The following is a 15,487-nucleotide window of genomic DNA, read 5'->3' as shown; positions in this document are numbered from 1 at the left end:
CTCATCACCAATAACATCCTAAGAATTCAAGGACGTGAAAGAACCTGCACAATGAAAAGGATAAGATGGGGATAAAAAAAAATTGAAGATGCAATGAAATGTCCAGAATAGGAGTCAAAAAGGAGCTTTAGCTGGAGGACACGCCATAGCCACAAAAATGCTAGATCCAAGCCTTAGCCACTACATACTAAAGCACAGCTCGGAATGATGCCAGAGGTCAAAACTGCATCCTCCTTAATACTAGTTCTTTTCATTGCTGCTGAGCCACAATGGCAACAATTTTTTTCCATTGTTTGCCATCGTAGGGAATATGAAGTTCCTGGGCCAGGGATCAGATTGGAGCCACAGTTTTGAACTTTACCACAGCTGCGGCAATGCCAGATCTTTAACCCACTGTGCCAGGCCAGGGAATCAAACCTGCAGCCCACTGTTCCTAAGACACCCCAGATCCCATCGTATCATAGCAGGAATTCCAGATCTTACTATTTTCATTGTTTTTGAATTCCTAGGTATTTTGTTCTTTGGACATTATTGTCCATGAGATGGTTTTCCTAATATCTTGCTCTGATGGTTTATTATTAGTTTATAGGAACACAACTGATTTTTGTCTATTAACTATGTATCCTGCCATCTCCATGAATTGATTTATTCCTAAGAGTTTTGTGGCTGTTTGTTGTGCTGGAATTGGAAATTTCACTGTTTCTACCACATCCAAGCATCCATGATACCCAAGGCATCATGGTTCCTCATACAGTCTCCCCACAGTGCCCCTTAAAAACCCATGTAGTCCTACTAGGGCAAGTTGCATCATCACTTTGGGTGAGCAGGATCTGGGGAGGACTTGGCCTCTTTAACCAAGTTTGATGTCCCTTCATCCTTTCTATCCTTTTATTGGCAGGGTTGTTTTCAAAGGTCATTTATTTTCCAGTCATACCAAACGTCTAGAAAATATTCAGCAGCTGGACTCAAATACTCACATCTGACACTTCACACCAAATACTCCAGTGTGTTTTCCCCACAACATGGACATTCTGTCAGGAGTTTGTGTTCCTAACACTACTACTTGTTTTAAGGGCTTGTCAGGAACTGCTTGACAGGGCTGTGGTTTTACCTTACTTACAAGCTAACAACTTAGCCTACCAGAGTCTCATGGATGCTGGCAATGGACATGAGACTCTTGGGTCAGAGATGAAGGACTTAGTTACTCACAGCATTTGCAGTGGCCAGAGCATCAGCATTGGCACCAGTTCATGAAGTCCCACTTGCTGCAAGGTGACGCCCAGTGGGCCAGGTAACTCTGCTCTAGGCAGGGGTTTGCATTACAGGAGAAAATCCTAGAGCGTAAGTGACCCAAATCTTCTATGGCGGTGATAAGACTACTGACCTTTGTCCTGGAGAGAGGGAAAGAGATGGTATTTGTATTATATCAAAGACAGAGCAACTCAGCCCTCTGCTCTAGTGGCTGCCACTCTTTCTATCTTCCAAGGCTGCTAGCTATACACATATCCCTGACAAGACACCTTGAATTTGTCTGGATTTACAAAGATAATTTTGAATGAAACTCTATCATCATTCGGTTTCTCTTTCCCTTGTTGAAAGTGTGCAGATATGCTCCTTTCTCTAAGGTTGACTCATTGTATTCATACAAAAGGGATTCTTTTGGTTTTATTCATTAAGTTGAACTTCTCTTATTAAATCATAGGATAAAATTCTTATGGGTTGGATCTGAAAATAGTTTTTCCAGAAAAAGTGTCAAGATTGGCATGGAACCAGAAGAGGACCCTGGATAGCCACAGCAGTCTTTAGAAAAAAAAGAATAAAGCTGGAGATATCATGCTCCCTGACTTCAGACTAACACAAAGTTGCAGTAATGAAAACAATATAGTATCATATAAAAACGGACACACAGACAAATGGAACAGTATAGATATCCCAGAAACAAACTCATGGAACTACAATTTTTTTTTCTATGACAAAGGATGCAAAATAGACAATGGGGAAAAGACCAACTCCTCTAACAAGTGATACTGGGAAAATTGGACAGCTAATAAAAAGCAGAATAAAATTTGAACATTTCCTCATGTTAAATATGAAAATCAATTCAAAATAGTTTAAAGACCTAAAGGTAAGACCAGAAACTATAAAACTCTTGAGAAGAATTCATAGGCAGTGCACATTTCGATATGTGTACGCATTTTTTTTTTGGATATGACTCCTCAGGCCAGGAAAATAAAAGTAAAAACAAAAATGCAAGAGATTCTGCTGTGTAGCACTGGGAACTATGTCTAGTCACTTATGATGGAGCATGATAACATGACAAAAAAAGTACATATACATGTATGTGTAACTGCGTCACCATGCTGTACAGTAGAAAAAAAATATTGGGGAAATAACAATTTTAAAAAATGGACATAATTAAACTGAAAAGATTTTGCATAGTGAGTGGAATCATCAGCAACATGAAAAGACAACCAACTGAATGGGGAGAAGTTATCTGCAAATGATATGTCTGATGAGAGTAAAATTCAAAATTTGCAAAGAGCTCATATAACTCAATATCAAAAAACAAATAATACTCCCTTAATAAATTGGATAAGACCTCTAGTAGACATTTATTCCAAAGAAGACATAGAGATGGCCAACAGGCCTGTGAAAATATGTTCAACATTCCTAATCATTAGGGAAATGCAAATAATGAGGTATCACCTCCCACCTCTCAGAATGGTGATGAGGAAGAAGACAACAAATAAAAAATGTGGGGGAAGATGTGAAGAGAACCCTAGTCAAGGTGGAAAAGGAAATTGGTGCAGACACTACGAAAAATCACACAGATTTTCCTCAAACAATTAAAAATAGAAGTTCCCTTGTGACTCAGTGGGGTAAGGATCTAGCATTTTGTCACTGCTGCAGCTTGGGTGGCTGCTGTGGCCTGGGTGCAGTCCCTGGACCCAGAAGCTTCCACATTCCGTAAGCATGACCAAAAAGAGGAAATATAAATAGAACTACCATATTATTGGTCATTTCTATTCCTGTGTATATATCTGAAAAAATGAAAACACTAATTTGAATAGATACACCCACCGTAACATTCATAGCAGCATTATTTATGATAGCAAAGATATAGAAGTAACCTAAATGTCCGTCAATGGATGAATGGATAAAGGGGATGTGAGATTTATACGTGCACGCACACACACACACACATACGTATGATGGACATTAAATATTCTATTAACTGGACATTTTTTAACTACTGCTGACAAATCTGTCTAATTTGGCCTTCACTCATGACTTTTCCCAGCCATAGAAAGCCCTGCACCTGCCTCAGCCCAATTTCATTCAAGTACAATAGTTGTCCTCTTACCAACAGGTATCTTCCTACTAATCCATCTCCAACCCTGATAGAAAGTAGTATAACTACTCAAACACGACCGCTGTAACTAGGCACTATCACCACACCACTGATGGCAATCTGCGCTCTAACTCAAAATGATATGAAAACAAATGTTGCTTTCTGTACTTCAAGTCAATTCAACCTTATAATAGTAACTGTTGGTATCAATCAACCACACGCAGCATTTATTCACATCCTGAGGTCCGGGGAGACCCCTGTGGATTCTCACCCAGCACAGAGCCTTCCTTCCCTGCACCACCCCATGGTTTCCTCTCCACTTTCCAGGTGACACCTTAACAGGGCTTATTTTACAGCAGGATCTGGTCTGTAAGGGAAGGGGCTCGGGGTTGGGGGAAGAGAAGGCTGTGGGGTTTGTCACTAACTCTGGCTGTTTTGCAGGGGGAAAGCCTGCACAAATTCAGACACAGAAACTCGTGTGTATTGGTGGAAGGAGGACATACTGATTCTATCCTATAGGTTCACAGAAACCAATTCTTATCAAATGAGCAAGTGACTATAGAAAATTCCTGGCAGAGTTCCCGTCATGGCTCAGTGGTTAATGAAGCCGACTAGGAACCATGAGGTTGCAGGTTCGATTCCTGGCCTTGCTCAGTGGGTTAAGGATCCAGCATTGCCATGAGCTGTGGTGTACGTCGCAGACACGGCTTGGATCCCGACTTGCTGTGGCTCTGGTGTAGGCCAGCAGCTACAGCTCCCATCAGACCCCTAGCCTGAGAACCTCCATATACCACAGGTGCGGCCCTAGAAAAGACAAAAAGACATCAAAAAAAAAATTCCTGGCAATTCCAGTTACTTGCCATTATAAAACAGATGAGCAAGAAAATGGCCAAGATCGATGCTCATAATGTTAGTAGGAAACCCTCACCCAGGGGTTTTGTATGTCTCACCAGGCTCGTCCCTGGGTCCCCAGCTCATCCGACTGGCCAGACACGAGGATTCCCTGTACCATATGTCCTCCTTCCACCATCACACACATTTCCATGTCTGAATCCATGCAAGCTTTCCCCCCACAAAACAGCCAGTGTCGGTGATAAGCCCCAACAGCCTGCACTTCCTCCCCCCAAGCCCCTTCCCTTAAAGACCAGATCCTGCCGTAAAATAAGCCCTGTTAAGGTGTCACCTGGAAAGTGGAGAGGAAATCATGGGATGGCACAGGGAAGGAAGGCTCTGCACTGGGTGAGTGTCTACAAGGACCTCTGCAGACCTTGGGAGCAGGCAGGGGCAGCCTCTTCTGCACATGGGGCCATAACAGGCACGTGGCCCAAAGCCACAGAGGCAGGTCCTCCTTCTGTCCAGAGAAAAACACATCCCCTGGCCTCAGGGAAGAATGTGGGCAGGTTCCACCTGAGCCTCACACACAGAAGGAAGGAGACCTTCAGTCACCACCTGCCAGCCTCTGAAGACAGAGTAGGACACTAAGAACCAGGTATTTGGAGAAGAACAGGCGCCCTCTCCTGGCCAGGATGTTAAATCTCTCAATATGTCAATATCCCCGTCTCTCTGCTGATGGCACAGATGATGATGTTCTGTTCCATCCATGCCTGTTCTCTAGGCCTCACATGTGCCTCATTCCTTGGAGCCATGACCTAGAGAAAAAGAGAGTCATCAGACTTTTAGGCCACCTGAAAAAAATCCCCTCTATTCCTTCACCTTGCAAAGTGCAGCCTGTTTCCACCATCAGATTCTCTACTGGAGACAGAGGACTACAGCTCTGCTTGGGAAAAAAATCCTCCGTGATCAACTACACTGTAGTCTTGATCATAATCACAAATTAACTGAGGCAGAGTTCATCCTGGGCCCAAAGCAAGGGAGCCCTCTCTGATCCTGCTCTGGTAGGGGGAACCTCCACCCGTCCAAGCAGAACACACCTGTAGAAGGAGCACTTGAGGAGGAAGAGCTGATTGGCCTACAAGTAGCAGGCGCTGGAGTGTAAAGAACTCTTCGAGGCCCAGCAAAGCATCAGTTATATATTATGGACTCTAATGTCCTGGTAACAAATGCTTTTGCAAGTCAGGAGCAAACTGAAATAGGATCTAATTGATTTGTCAGTTGATAGATAATGGGAAATAACTTACGATAGGTCACACTGTCAGCTCTTAGCTTCTCATTCCAAAGGAATGTACAGAGTTGGAGAATATTGCAGTAATAACATACCTTCCATTTCACTTATTATTATGTAAATGATGTTTCTCATGGCTAAAATCTTCCACTAGAAGAAAAGAAGAAACTGGATGCTGAACCTCATCTAATTAGAACTAACTCTAATCTACGGATACATGACCTTAGTAATAAATCCACATTCATTTATTTAAATGATACACTTTGGTGCAATTTCACTTATTAATATTTGTAATAATTTGAAAAATATTTATGCTGTTTTGATTGAAATTATGTACCACTACCTATAAAGATAATAAATCCAAAAGGGAAATTTTTTAACTCATAGAGGTCTAGAAGCATAAAAAGCAAGAACAAAAACAAATTAAAAATTCTATTTAGGTTTGTATATTTTTGTGACCAACAAATATGAAGCATAGTTGAAAACAGACTCTTGAGCTTACAAAGAAACCACTACCAGAGAGGGACCAAGATGGCAGAGTAGAAGGAAGTGGACTTACCTCCTCTCAAAAATTCATTGAAAATACATCTGCATGTGGAACAATTCCCTCAGGATGCCCACTGTACATTGGCAGAAGACCTCAGACTTCTGAAAGGGTAAGAAGAATCTCCATGTATCCAGATAGGTCAAAAGAAAAAGAGAGTGAGAGAAAGTGAGAGGGAGAGGGGAAGGGCAGGGGAGGGGATGGAAGAGGGTAGTCAGGATGGTACCTGTGCCCCCTACGAGGGATCTATGGAAGAAGAAAGGTTCCCGCACCCTGGAGAGCCCCCTCATTGGTTGCAAGATCAGCCAGGATAGATGGGGAGCTTTGAAGCCACGGAGGAGAGCTCGGCAACCAGTTTGCAGAATGAAGACGGACCTGCACAGATGGTCTGTGCTGCTGCTCTTCACTCCTCAGACTGAGATGTGTTTCTGTAGGTGCAAGCAGGGGCCTGGGGATGAATCTCAAGCTTTGGAGGTCAGACCTGGGGAGAATTCTGGGGTTGGCTGTGTGGAAACGGCCTTAAGGGTCTACAATGTATTAGAGCCAATATCTAGGCATAATAAGGATTCCAGAAGGAAAACAAAGAGAAAGGGATATTGAAAATGTATTTGAAGAGGAGTTCCCATCGTGGCTCAGTGGTTAATGAACCTGACTAGAATCCATGAGGATAAGGGTTTGATCCCCAGCCTCGCTCAGTGGGTTAAGGATCTGGTGTTGCCGTGAGCTGTGGTGAAGGTCACAGACATGGCTCAGATCCTGCACTGCCATGGCTCTGGCATAGGCTGGTGGCTACAGCTCCAATTCAATCCCTAGCCATATGCCACCAGTGTGGCCCTAAAAGACAAAAAGGCAAAAAAAAAAAAAAGAGAGAGAGAGAGAGAAAATGTATTTGAAGAAATTATGGCTGAAAATTTCCCAAACCTAAATAAAACAGATATCCCAGTACAGGAAGCACTGAGTTTGCCAAACAAGATGAACCCAAATAGACTTACGCTCAGACATATTATAATTAAAATGGCAAAAGACAGGATTCTAAAGGCAGCAAGAGAAAAACAAAGAGTAAGTTATAAGGGACCCCCATAAGTCTATCAGCTGGTTTCTCTACAGAAATGTTGCAGGCAAGAAGGGAGTGGTAAAATAAAGTCCTAAAAGGGAATATAATCTGTAACCTAGAGTACTCCACCTAGCAAGATTATTATTTAGAACACAGGGAGTGATAAAGAATTTCTCAGACAAACGAAAAGAATACAGCAATACTAAATCTATCCTAAAAGAAATACTGAAAGGTCTTCCCTAGACAGAAAGAAGCAAGAAGCTATAGGAAAGAGAAAAATCACAATCAGATATTAAATGAGTTAAATAAGTCAGTATACGGATTAAACAGGAAAAAATTTGTGTGTGCGAAAGTGATGATAACCACACTAAACAGCAAAAGGATAAATGTGGAGATGTAAAAAAGGGCTTCAAAATCATAAAATGTGGGAAAGAAAATGCAGGTTTTTAAAAAAACCTTTTAAAAAGGTTTGAGCCTATATGACTCAGTCTAAAACAAGTAAATGTAGGAAAGGGATAACATATTTGAAAAACAAGGCAACCATAAGTCAAAAACATAAGGCAGATTTATAAAAACCAAAATAAAGAGAATACAAGCATAAAATAAAATCATCAAACCACAAAAGGAATAAAGAAGGAACAAAGAAGAAACACAGAATCAACTAGAAATGAAGGTTTAAAATGGCAATACTTATCAGTAATTACCTTAAGTGTCAATGGACTAAACGTTCCAATTAAAAGACACAGAGTGGGGAAAAAAATGAGTTCTGGAGTTCCCTTGTGGTGCAGCGGGTTAAGGATTTAGCATTGCCACTGTAGTGGCTTGGGTCACTGCTGGTGGTACAAGTTCAATCTCTTGATCCAGGAATTTTCACATGCCGTGGACAGAGCCAAAACACAAAAACAAAAGACAGAGTGACAGACTGGATAAAAAACAGGAACCTACAATATACTTCCTACAAGAGACCCACTTTAGGGCAGAGGACACACACAGATTGAAAGTGAGGGAATGGGCGTTCCTCATGTCTCAGTGGTAATGAAACCAGCTAGTATCCATGGGGATGTGGGTTTGATCCCAGGCTTTGCTCAGGAGGTTAAGGATCCAGTGATGCCGTGAGCTGGGGTGTAGATCACAGACATGGCTTGGATATGGCGCTGCTGTGGCATAGGCTGGGAGCTTCAGCTCCAATTCGACCCCTGGCCTGGGAACTTCCATAAGCTGCAAGTGCAGCCCTAAAAATAGTAAGAAAGAAAAAAAAAGTTTAAAGTGAAGGAATAGAAGAAGATATTTCATGCAAATTGAAATGACAAAAAAAGCGGGGATCAAAATACTGCTATCAGTCAAAACAGACTTTAAAACAAAACCCATAAAGTAAGATAAAAAAGGATACTACCTAATGATAAAAGAAAGATCAATACAAGGATATTACTCTCATCAACATATACATACCTAATATAGGAGCACTCAAATACAAAATACTAACAGCTATAAAAGGAGAAATTGAACTACAATAATAGTAGGAGGCTAACACCCCACTCACATCAAGGACAGATCTTCTAAACAACATCAGCAAGGCAACAGATACCTTAAATGATAAAATGAAACAGTTAAGACTTAATTAATAGATTCAGGACATTACATCAAAAACTCCAGAATACACATTCTTTTCCAGGGCACAATGAACATTCTCTAGGATTAATCATGTGCTGAGAACTATAGAACATTAAAAAGGGAAACTGAAGACAATTCAAAGAAGTGGAAAGATGTTCCATGTTCTTGGATTAGGAGAACCAATATTGTTAAAATGACCATACCACCTAAAGCTATTTACAGATTTAATGTGATCCCTATCAAATTACTCATTTTTCACTGAACTAGAACAATCCTAAAATTTATATGGAACCAAAAAAGATCCAGAATTGCCAAGTCAATCCTGAGGGAAAAAAATCAAGCAGGAGACATAACTCTCCCAGACTTAAGACAATGTTGCAAAGCTATAATAATCAAAAAAAGCGTGGCAATGGCAAAAAAAAAAAGACATATGGAAAAAAAAAAACAGACATAAGCACACAGAGGTATACAGAATGACTGGCCAATGGGGACCTGTTGTATAGCACAGAGAACTCTATCCAGTATTATACAATAATCTAAGTGGGAAAAGAAACAGAGAGAATGGATATGTATATGTATGACTGGGTCACTTTGTTGTACATCAGAAATTATCACAACCCTGTAAATAAACTCTACTTCATTAAAAACCTAAAAAAAAACCCAGACATATGGATCAGTGGAACAGAATAGAGAGCCCAGAAATAAACCCACACACCTATGGCCTTCGAAAAAGGAGGCAAGAATATACAATGGAAGAATTCCCTTCGTGGCACAGCAGAAACGAATCTGACTGGGAACCATGAGGTTGTGGGTTTGATCCCTGGCTTTGCTCAGTGGGTTAAGGATCCAGGGTTTCCATGAGCTGTGGTAGGTCACATACTCAGCTTGGATCTGGCATTGCTATGGCTGTGAAATAGGCTGGCAGTTGTAGTTCCAATTAGACCCCCAGCCTGGGAACCTCCATATGCCATGGGTACAGCCATAGAAATAAAAAAAAAAAAGAATTTACAATGGAGAAAAGACAATCTCTTCAGCAAGTGGTTTTGGGAAGGCTGGATAGCCAAATGGAAATCAATGAGGTTGGAACATATCCTCATACCATACACAGAAACTCAAAATGGTTTAAAGTCTTCGATGTTTTAAGACATGATGCCATGAAACTTCTAAAAGAGAACACAGGCAAAACATTCTCTGACATAAATTGTACCAAAGTTTTCTTAGGTCAGTATCCCAAGGCAACAGAAATAAAATAAAAAAGCAAAAAATGGTACCTAATCAAACTTACAAGGTTTTGCACAGCAAAGGAAAGCATAAACAAAATGAAAAGACAATCTATGGAATGGGAGGAAATATTTGCAAACCATGAGACCAAAAAAGGCTTAATGTCTACAATATACAAACAGCTCACAGCTCAACAACAACAAAAAACAAACAACCCAATCTGAAATTGTCAGAAAAACTAAACAAACACTTCTAGATGGCCAAAAGGCATACGAAAAGCTGTCCAACACCACAAAGTATTAGAGAAATGAGAATCAAAACAGCAATGAAGTATGACTTCACACTGGCCATCTTCATAAAGTTCACAATAAGAAATGCTGAAAAGGGTGAGGAAAAAAAAGGGAACCCTCCTACACTGTTGGTGGGAATGTAAGTTGATGTAGCCACCATGGAAAACAGGATGGAGGTTCCTCAAAAAGCAAAAAATAGAGTTGCCATATGATCCAGCAATCCCACTCCTAGGCATATATTGGGATAAAACTACAATCCCAAAATATATGCACTCCTATGTTCATAGAAGCACTATTCTCAATAGCCAAGACATGGAAACAACCTAAACATCCATCTACAGATGAATGGACTAAGGAGATATGGTACATAGATACAATGGAATACTACTTAGCCATAAAGAGAACAAAATAATGCCATTTGCAGCAACATAGATGGACCTAAGATTTATGAAAATCTCTAAATGAAGTATGTCAGAAAGAGGAAGACAAATATCATATGATATCACTTATATGTGGAATCTAAAATATGGCAAAAAATGAATTTTTATGAAACAGACTCACATACATAGATAAAAAGGTCATCAAGGTAGAGGTGGGGGGTGGGGAGGTTTGGAATGGGAATGACGGGTTAGTAGATGCAAATCATTTACTAGAGAATGGATAAACAAGACCTATTGCATAGCACAGGGAACTATATTCAATACTTTGTCATAAACTCTAGTGGAAAAGAATATCAAAAAAGAATGTGTATATATATATGTATGTATATATATATATATATATATATATATATATATACACACACGTACACATACATATACATAAAATTGAATCACTTTTCTATACAGCAGAAATCAAGACAATAGTGTAAGTCAACTATACTTCAACTAAAAATAGCATTGCTAAAGGATTGCTAAAGGATAAAATTCTGGCACCAACAAATGAAGTAAGAGTCAAGAAGAAAATAAATAATATCAAATACCTTATGAAAGAGAGCTAGTGTATATATCCTTAAAATGGATGCTGATGGCTATTAAATCTCTGTAAGTACTTGGATTCTACTGAATAGATTAAAAGACTGGCAGGAGTTTTATTTCTAATATATTTAGAAATACATCACAAATGACATGTTGTGTAGCCATTTAAATGTGATTAAAAATATTGATAAACTTCACCAAGTGCAAAGAAGTAGGAAGATTTTACCAAATTCTATTCTGTGAATAAAAAAGTTTGAGGTTCACATTTTAAATGATCAATGGAGCCCAAGAATTGCTCGCATAGGAGGGACAAGGATACAGCCTTGAGAGTAGAGTGGGGTACCACTGCCCTGGGAAACCTTAGCCTGAGATGCTTGGGAGGAGGCTGGGTGCTGAGATTCAAGCTCTGCAGGTCAGTTCTGTAAAGAGAACTAGGGTTGGCTGGGTGTAGACAGCCTGAGGGGTTAGGAAGCAGAGTGGCACAGCCAAAGGAGCAAGGAGGGACCTGGGGCTGCAGAAGAAGCAAGTCACTGCTGCTGGGAAGGGTGAGAGAAGACCAGCAGGACCACCATAGGAATGTCTTCATCTGTGCATGCATGGGCTCTCAGGAGGCAGGGTGCCTCATACAAAGGATACAGGTGGTGGGGCCCTCTTGCATGAGCCCATGGAGGCAGGGCACCTCTTACGTGGGCTATGGGTGGCGAGGGCATACTGCCACAGCCATCTCAAACAGACCTCTGCAGTCTAAAAGACCCCAGGTTCAAAAAGGTGACAGCGAAAATTCTGAAGAAATTAAGAAATGATATGAAGGAATTAAGAGAGACTATGAACACAAACGCAGTTTCTGGAATTTTATACATAGGGACATTAAACCCAATAACTTCCTAATGGGTGGTGGGCTTCACTGTAATAAGTTATTCCTTATTGATTTTAGTTTGGCCAAAAAGTACAGAGACAACAGGACAAGGCAACACATACCATACACAGAAGATAAAAATCTCACTGGCACTGCCCAATATGCTAGCATCAATGCACATCTTGGTATTGAACAGAGTCACCGAGACGACATGGAATCATTAGGCTATTTCGATGTATTTTCACGGAACCAGTCTGCCATTGCAAGGACTAAAGGCTGCAACAAAGAAGCAAAAATATGAAAAAATTAGCAAAATGAAGATGTCCACATCTGTTGAGGTTTTATGTAAGGGGTTTCCTGCAGAATTTGCCATGTACTTTTGTGGTGGACTGCGCTTTGAGGAAGCCCCAGATTACATGTACCTGAGGCAGCTCTTCCACATTCTTGTCAGGACCCTGAATCACCAATATGACTACACATTTGATTGGGCAATGTTAAAGCAGAAAGCAGCACAGCAGACAGCCTCTTCAAGTGGGCAGGGTCAGCAGGCCCAAACCCCCACAGGTTTCTAAGCATGAATTGAGGAACAGAAGAAGCAGAGCAGATGATCGGAGCAGCATTTGTTTCTCCCCAAATCTAGAAATTTTAGTTCATATGTACACTAGCCAGTAGTTGTGGACAACCATTTACTTGGTGTAAAGAACTTCATTTCAGGATAAACTGGGTCTAGGCAGCACTGGTGATGCTGTATCCTGAGTTGTAGCTGCTGTAGTTGTGATTATCAACTGAGATAGTGAAACATGGTGTCCAGTTTTCTATTGCATTTTTTCAAGTGGAAAAGTTAACTAAGTGGTTGACACACACAAAATGGTGGACAAACTGTGCACATGCCAATTTTTTGTTAAAAACTTTTATTTTGAACTATACTACTTTGAGATCTCATTTCAGAAGAACAGCATGAACAGTCTTCAGGCACAGTTGTGATGATTGTAAATGCTCACCACTGTGCATTCTTAGAGCTTCTTCATCCCTGGGGTGTGCAAGTTGTTCACTTAAAACGTTCTTAAAATGGTTGGCTTCTTGTTTGCAAGCCAGCTGATATGGTAGCAACCAAAGATTCCAATGTTTGAGCATATGAAAGACTGCCTGCTTACCTGTGCCAGAAATAACAGCATCTAAAGTGAAGACTTAAAAAAAATTAGTGACTACTAGATTATCCATAGGACTCTGCATTAACTCTATAACGTTCTTGGTATTTAAATAAAAAAAGCAGAGAGAGGACAAGATGGCGGAGGAGTAGGGGGACACGCTCGCCCTCTCCCACAAACACAACAAAAAAAGCACATCTACAGAATAAATGACTCGCACAGAACAGCAACCAATCGCTGGCAGAGGAACCTAAACTCCCATAACGGCAAGAAGTTCGTGACATTACTGGGCAGAACGGGAGAAAAGAGGAGAGTGAGAGAAGGTGAATCCGAGTGGGACGGGCACTCCCGAAAGGGAACTGCGGAGGAGAAAGGGATCCCGCACCCTGAAAAGTCACCTACACGGGGGAAAGATCAAACGAACCGGAGGAATCTCCAGATGCAGAGAAGAGTGTAGCAGTAAGTTGGAGTACGGAAAAGCCGATCAAGAACTGAACGGACCATCTGAACTACGGGCACAGTCACCAAAAATTGAGACGCCTGGGTGGGGGCTGGGCACCAAGATCTCGCCTCCGAAGGTTAGACCCCCAGAAAGGGCCTGGGGGACGCCTGGGTGGGGGCTGGGCACCGAGACCTTGCCTCCGAAGGTTAGTCCCCCAGAAAGGGCCAGGGGACGCCTGGGTGGGGGCTGGGCACCGAGACCTCCGCTCCAGAGGATAGTCCCCAGGCTGGGGGGGGCAGGGCGGAGTGGAAACTGCTTCGGAGGTCTAGAAACCATTTGACGGGGCAGAGACTGCCTGGGAGATTAGAAAAAAACAAAGCTGTCACAGAGGAAGGGAGCAATACTCTAGGGGCGGGGAAGTGGAAAGCCGCATCAGAGGGAACCTGGGAGAAGACCCTGGTCTGCGCCCGTGCTGGGGAGGGGAGAGAAGAAGGGGTGGGTCCCCATAGAATACCCCCCACGCCACAGCAAGCTTACAGGCCCGCTAGCTAGCTGAAAGCTGTGCTTCCCAGTGCATCCCCTCCCCCCACCCCCACCACCCCCTACGCTCTGCCGAACCTGGGGCTGCCTGCCATCCAGGAGGGCTGGCCTCAACAATTTCCAGAAGCCTACCACTGCAGGGGCTGTCCCTGCACAGACGTGCTTGCCCTTTGGAGGGGCTACACTTCCGCAGAGCAGCACCAAACACCACTAGCCCCTGAGAAAAGGCCTGCAGCCCAGAAAAGCTAGAAAAAGCCTAGCCAGGCCGTGAATAGATCTACCTAATTCTCGGACAGTTTTTCTGAGTTGGGCTGCCCTGGGGAGGAGCCTCTTGGATTTCCAGCGGCCCTGCTACCCACTCAAGCCCCCAGGGCGTGCCAAGCTCTAGAGCATCAGCTACATAGGACTGCCATCTCCAGGCAGGACCCCCTGCAGCCCAGAAAAGCTGCAACAAGTTTGGCCAAGCCAGAAAAAGATCTCAGATGGTCCCTCTGAGTCGGGCTGACCTGGGGAGGAGACTCTTGGGTTTCCAGTGGCCCTGCTACCCGCCCAAACCCACAGGGGGTGCCCCACTCCCGCGGAATAGCTGCTCAGCACCACCAGCCCCATGGAAGAGACCCTGCAGCCCAGAAAAGCTGCAACAAGCTTGGCCAGACTGTGAAAAGATCCGCCTACATTCGCAGGCCGTCCTTCTGAGATGGGCTGCCCTAGGGAAGAGCCTCTTAGGTTCTCAGTGACCCAGATAGCTGCTCCAGCCCCCAGGGGGTGCTGCACTCCTGAGGAACAGCTGCCCAACACCGCCAACCCCCTGCAAGAACCCCACAGCCTACAAACACCAGAGCAAGCTCTGCATGACCAAGGGAAATCTGCTACCATCGTGGTGTGGACCTCCCAGTCCTGTCTGCCCTCAGCAAGTCCTCCTTTGCTTCAAAGAAACACTGTTAGCTCCATCAACACTCCAGAAACGCCACACTGCCTCAAAAAAGATTGACCAACAACACCAGCCCTCAGGAAACATTCCACGGCAGTGACAAGGCAAACACTGCCCGATAACGGAGAGTACAACTCCCTCAGGAGAAAGAAAACAACAAGCAAGATGAAGAAGCTGAGAAACCACCCCCAGTCAAACCAACAGGAGAACTCACCCAAAACAGTCAACAATGAAACAGATCTCGGCAGTCTGACAGACCTGGAGTTCAAAAGAGAAATAGTGAAAATACTGAAGGAATTAAGAGAAGATAGGAACAGTAATGCAGATACCCTCAGAAAGGAACTAGAACATATAAGGAGGAGCCAAGAAAAACTAGAACATTCATTTGCAGAGATGCAA

At 42.7% G+C, this 15,487-nt stretch overlaps 1 protein-coding gene across 1 annotated transcript; it reads left to right on the top strand.

The window, feature by feature from the left end:
- Positions 1 to 6,237: 6,237 nt before the first annotated feature.
- On the top strand, positions 6,238 to 12,696 carry LOC125121907 (casein kinase I-like). Its single transcript, XM_047770212.1, is given in 3 exon segments — positions 6,238 to 6,404; positions 12,013 to 12,258; positions 12,260 to 12,696. Coding segments are annotated over 3 exon segments (753 nt in total). The 3' UTR covers positions 12,600 to 12,696.
- Positions 12,697 to 15,487: the final 2,791 nt, after the last annotated feature.

The sequence above is a fragment of the Phacochoerus africanus genome, chromosome 3, assembly GCF_016906955.1.
Source record: "Phacochoerus africanus isolate WHEZ1 chromosome 3, ROS_Pafr_v1, whole genome shotgun sequence".
NCBI lineage: Eukaryota > Metazoa > Chordata > Mammalia > Artiodactyla > Suidae > Phacochoerus > Phacochoerus africanus.
The sequence above is the reverse complement of the archived record's forward strand: the minus strand, read 5'-3'. Positions and strand labels throughout refer to the sequence as shown.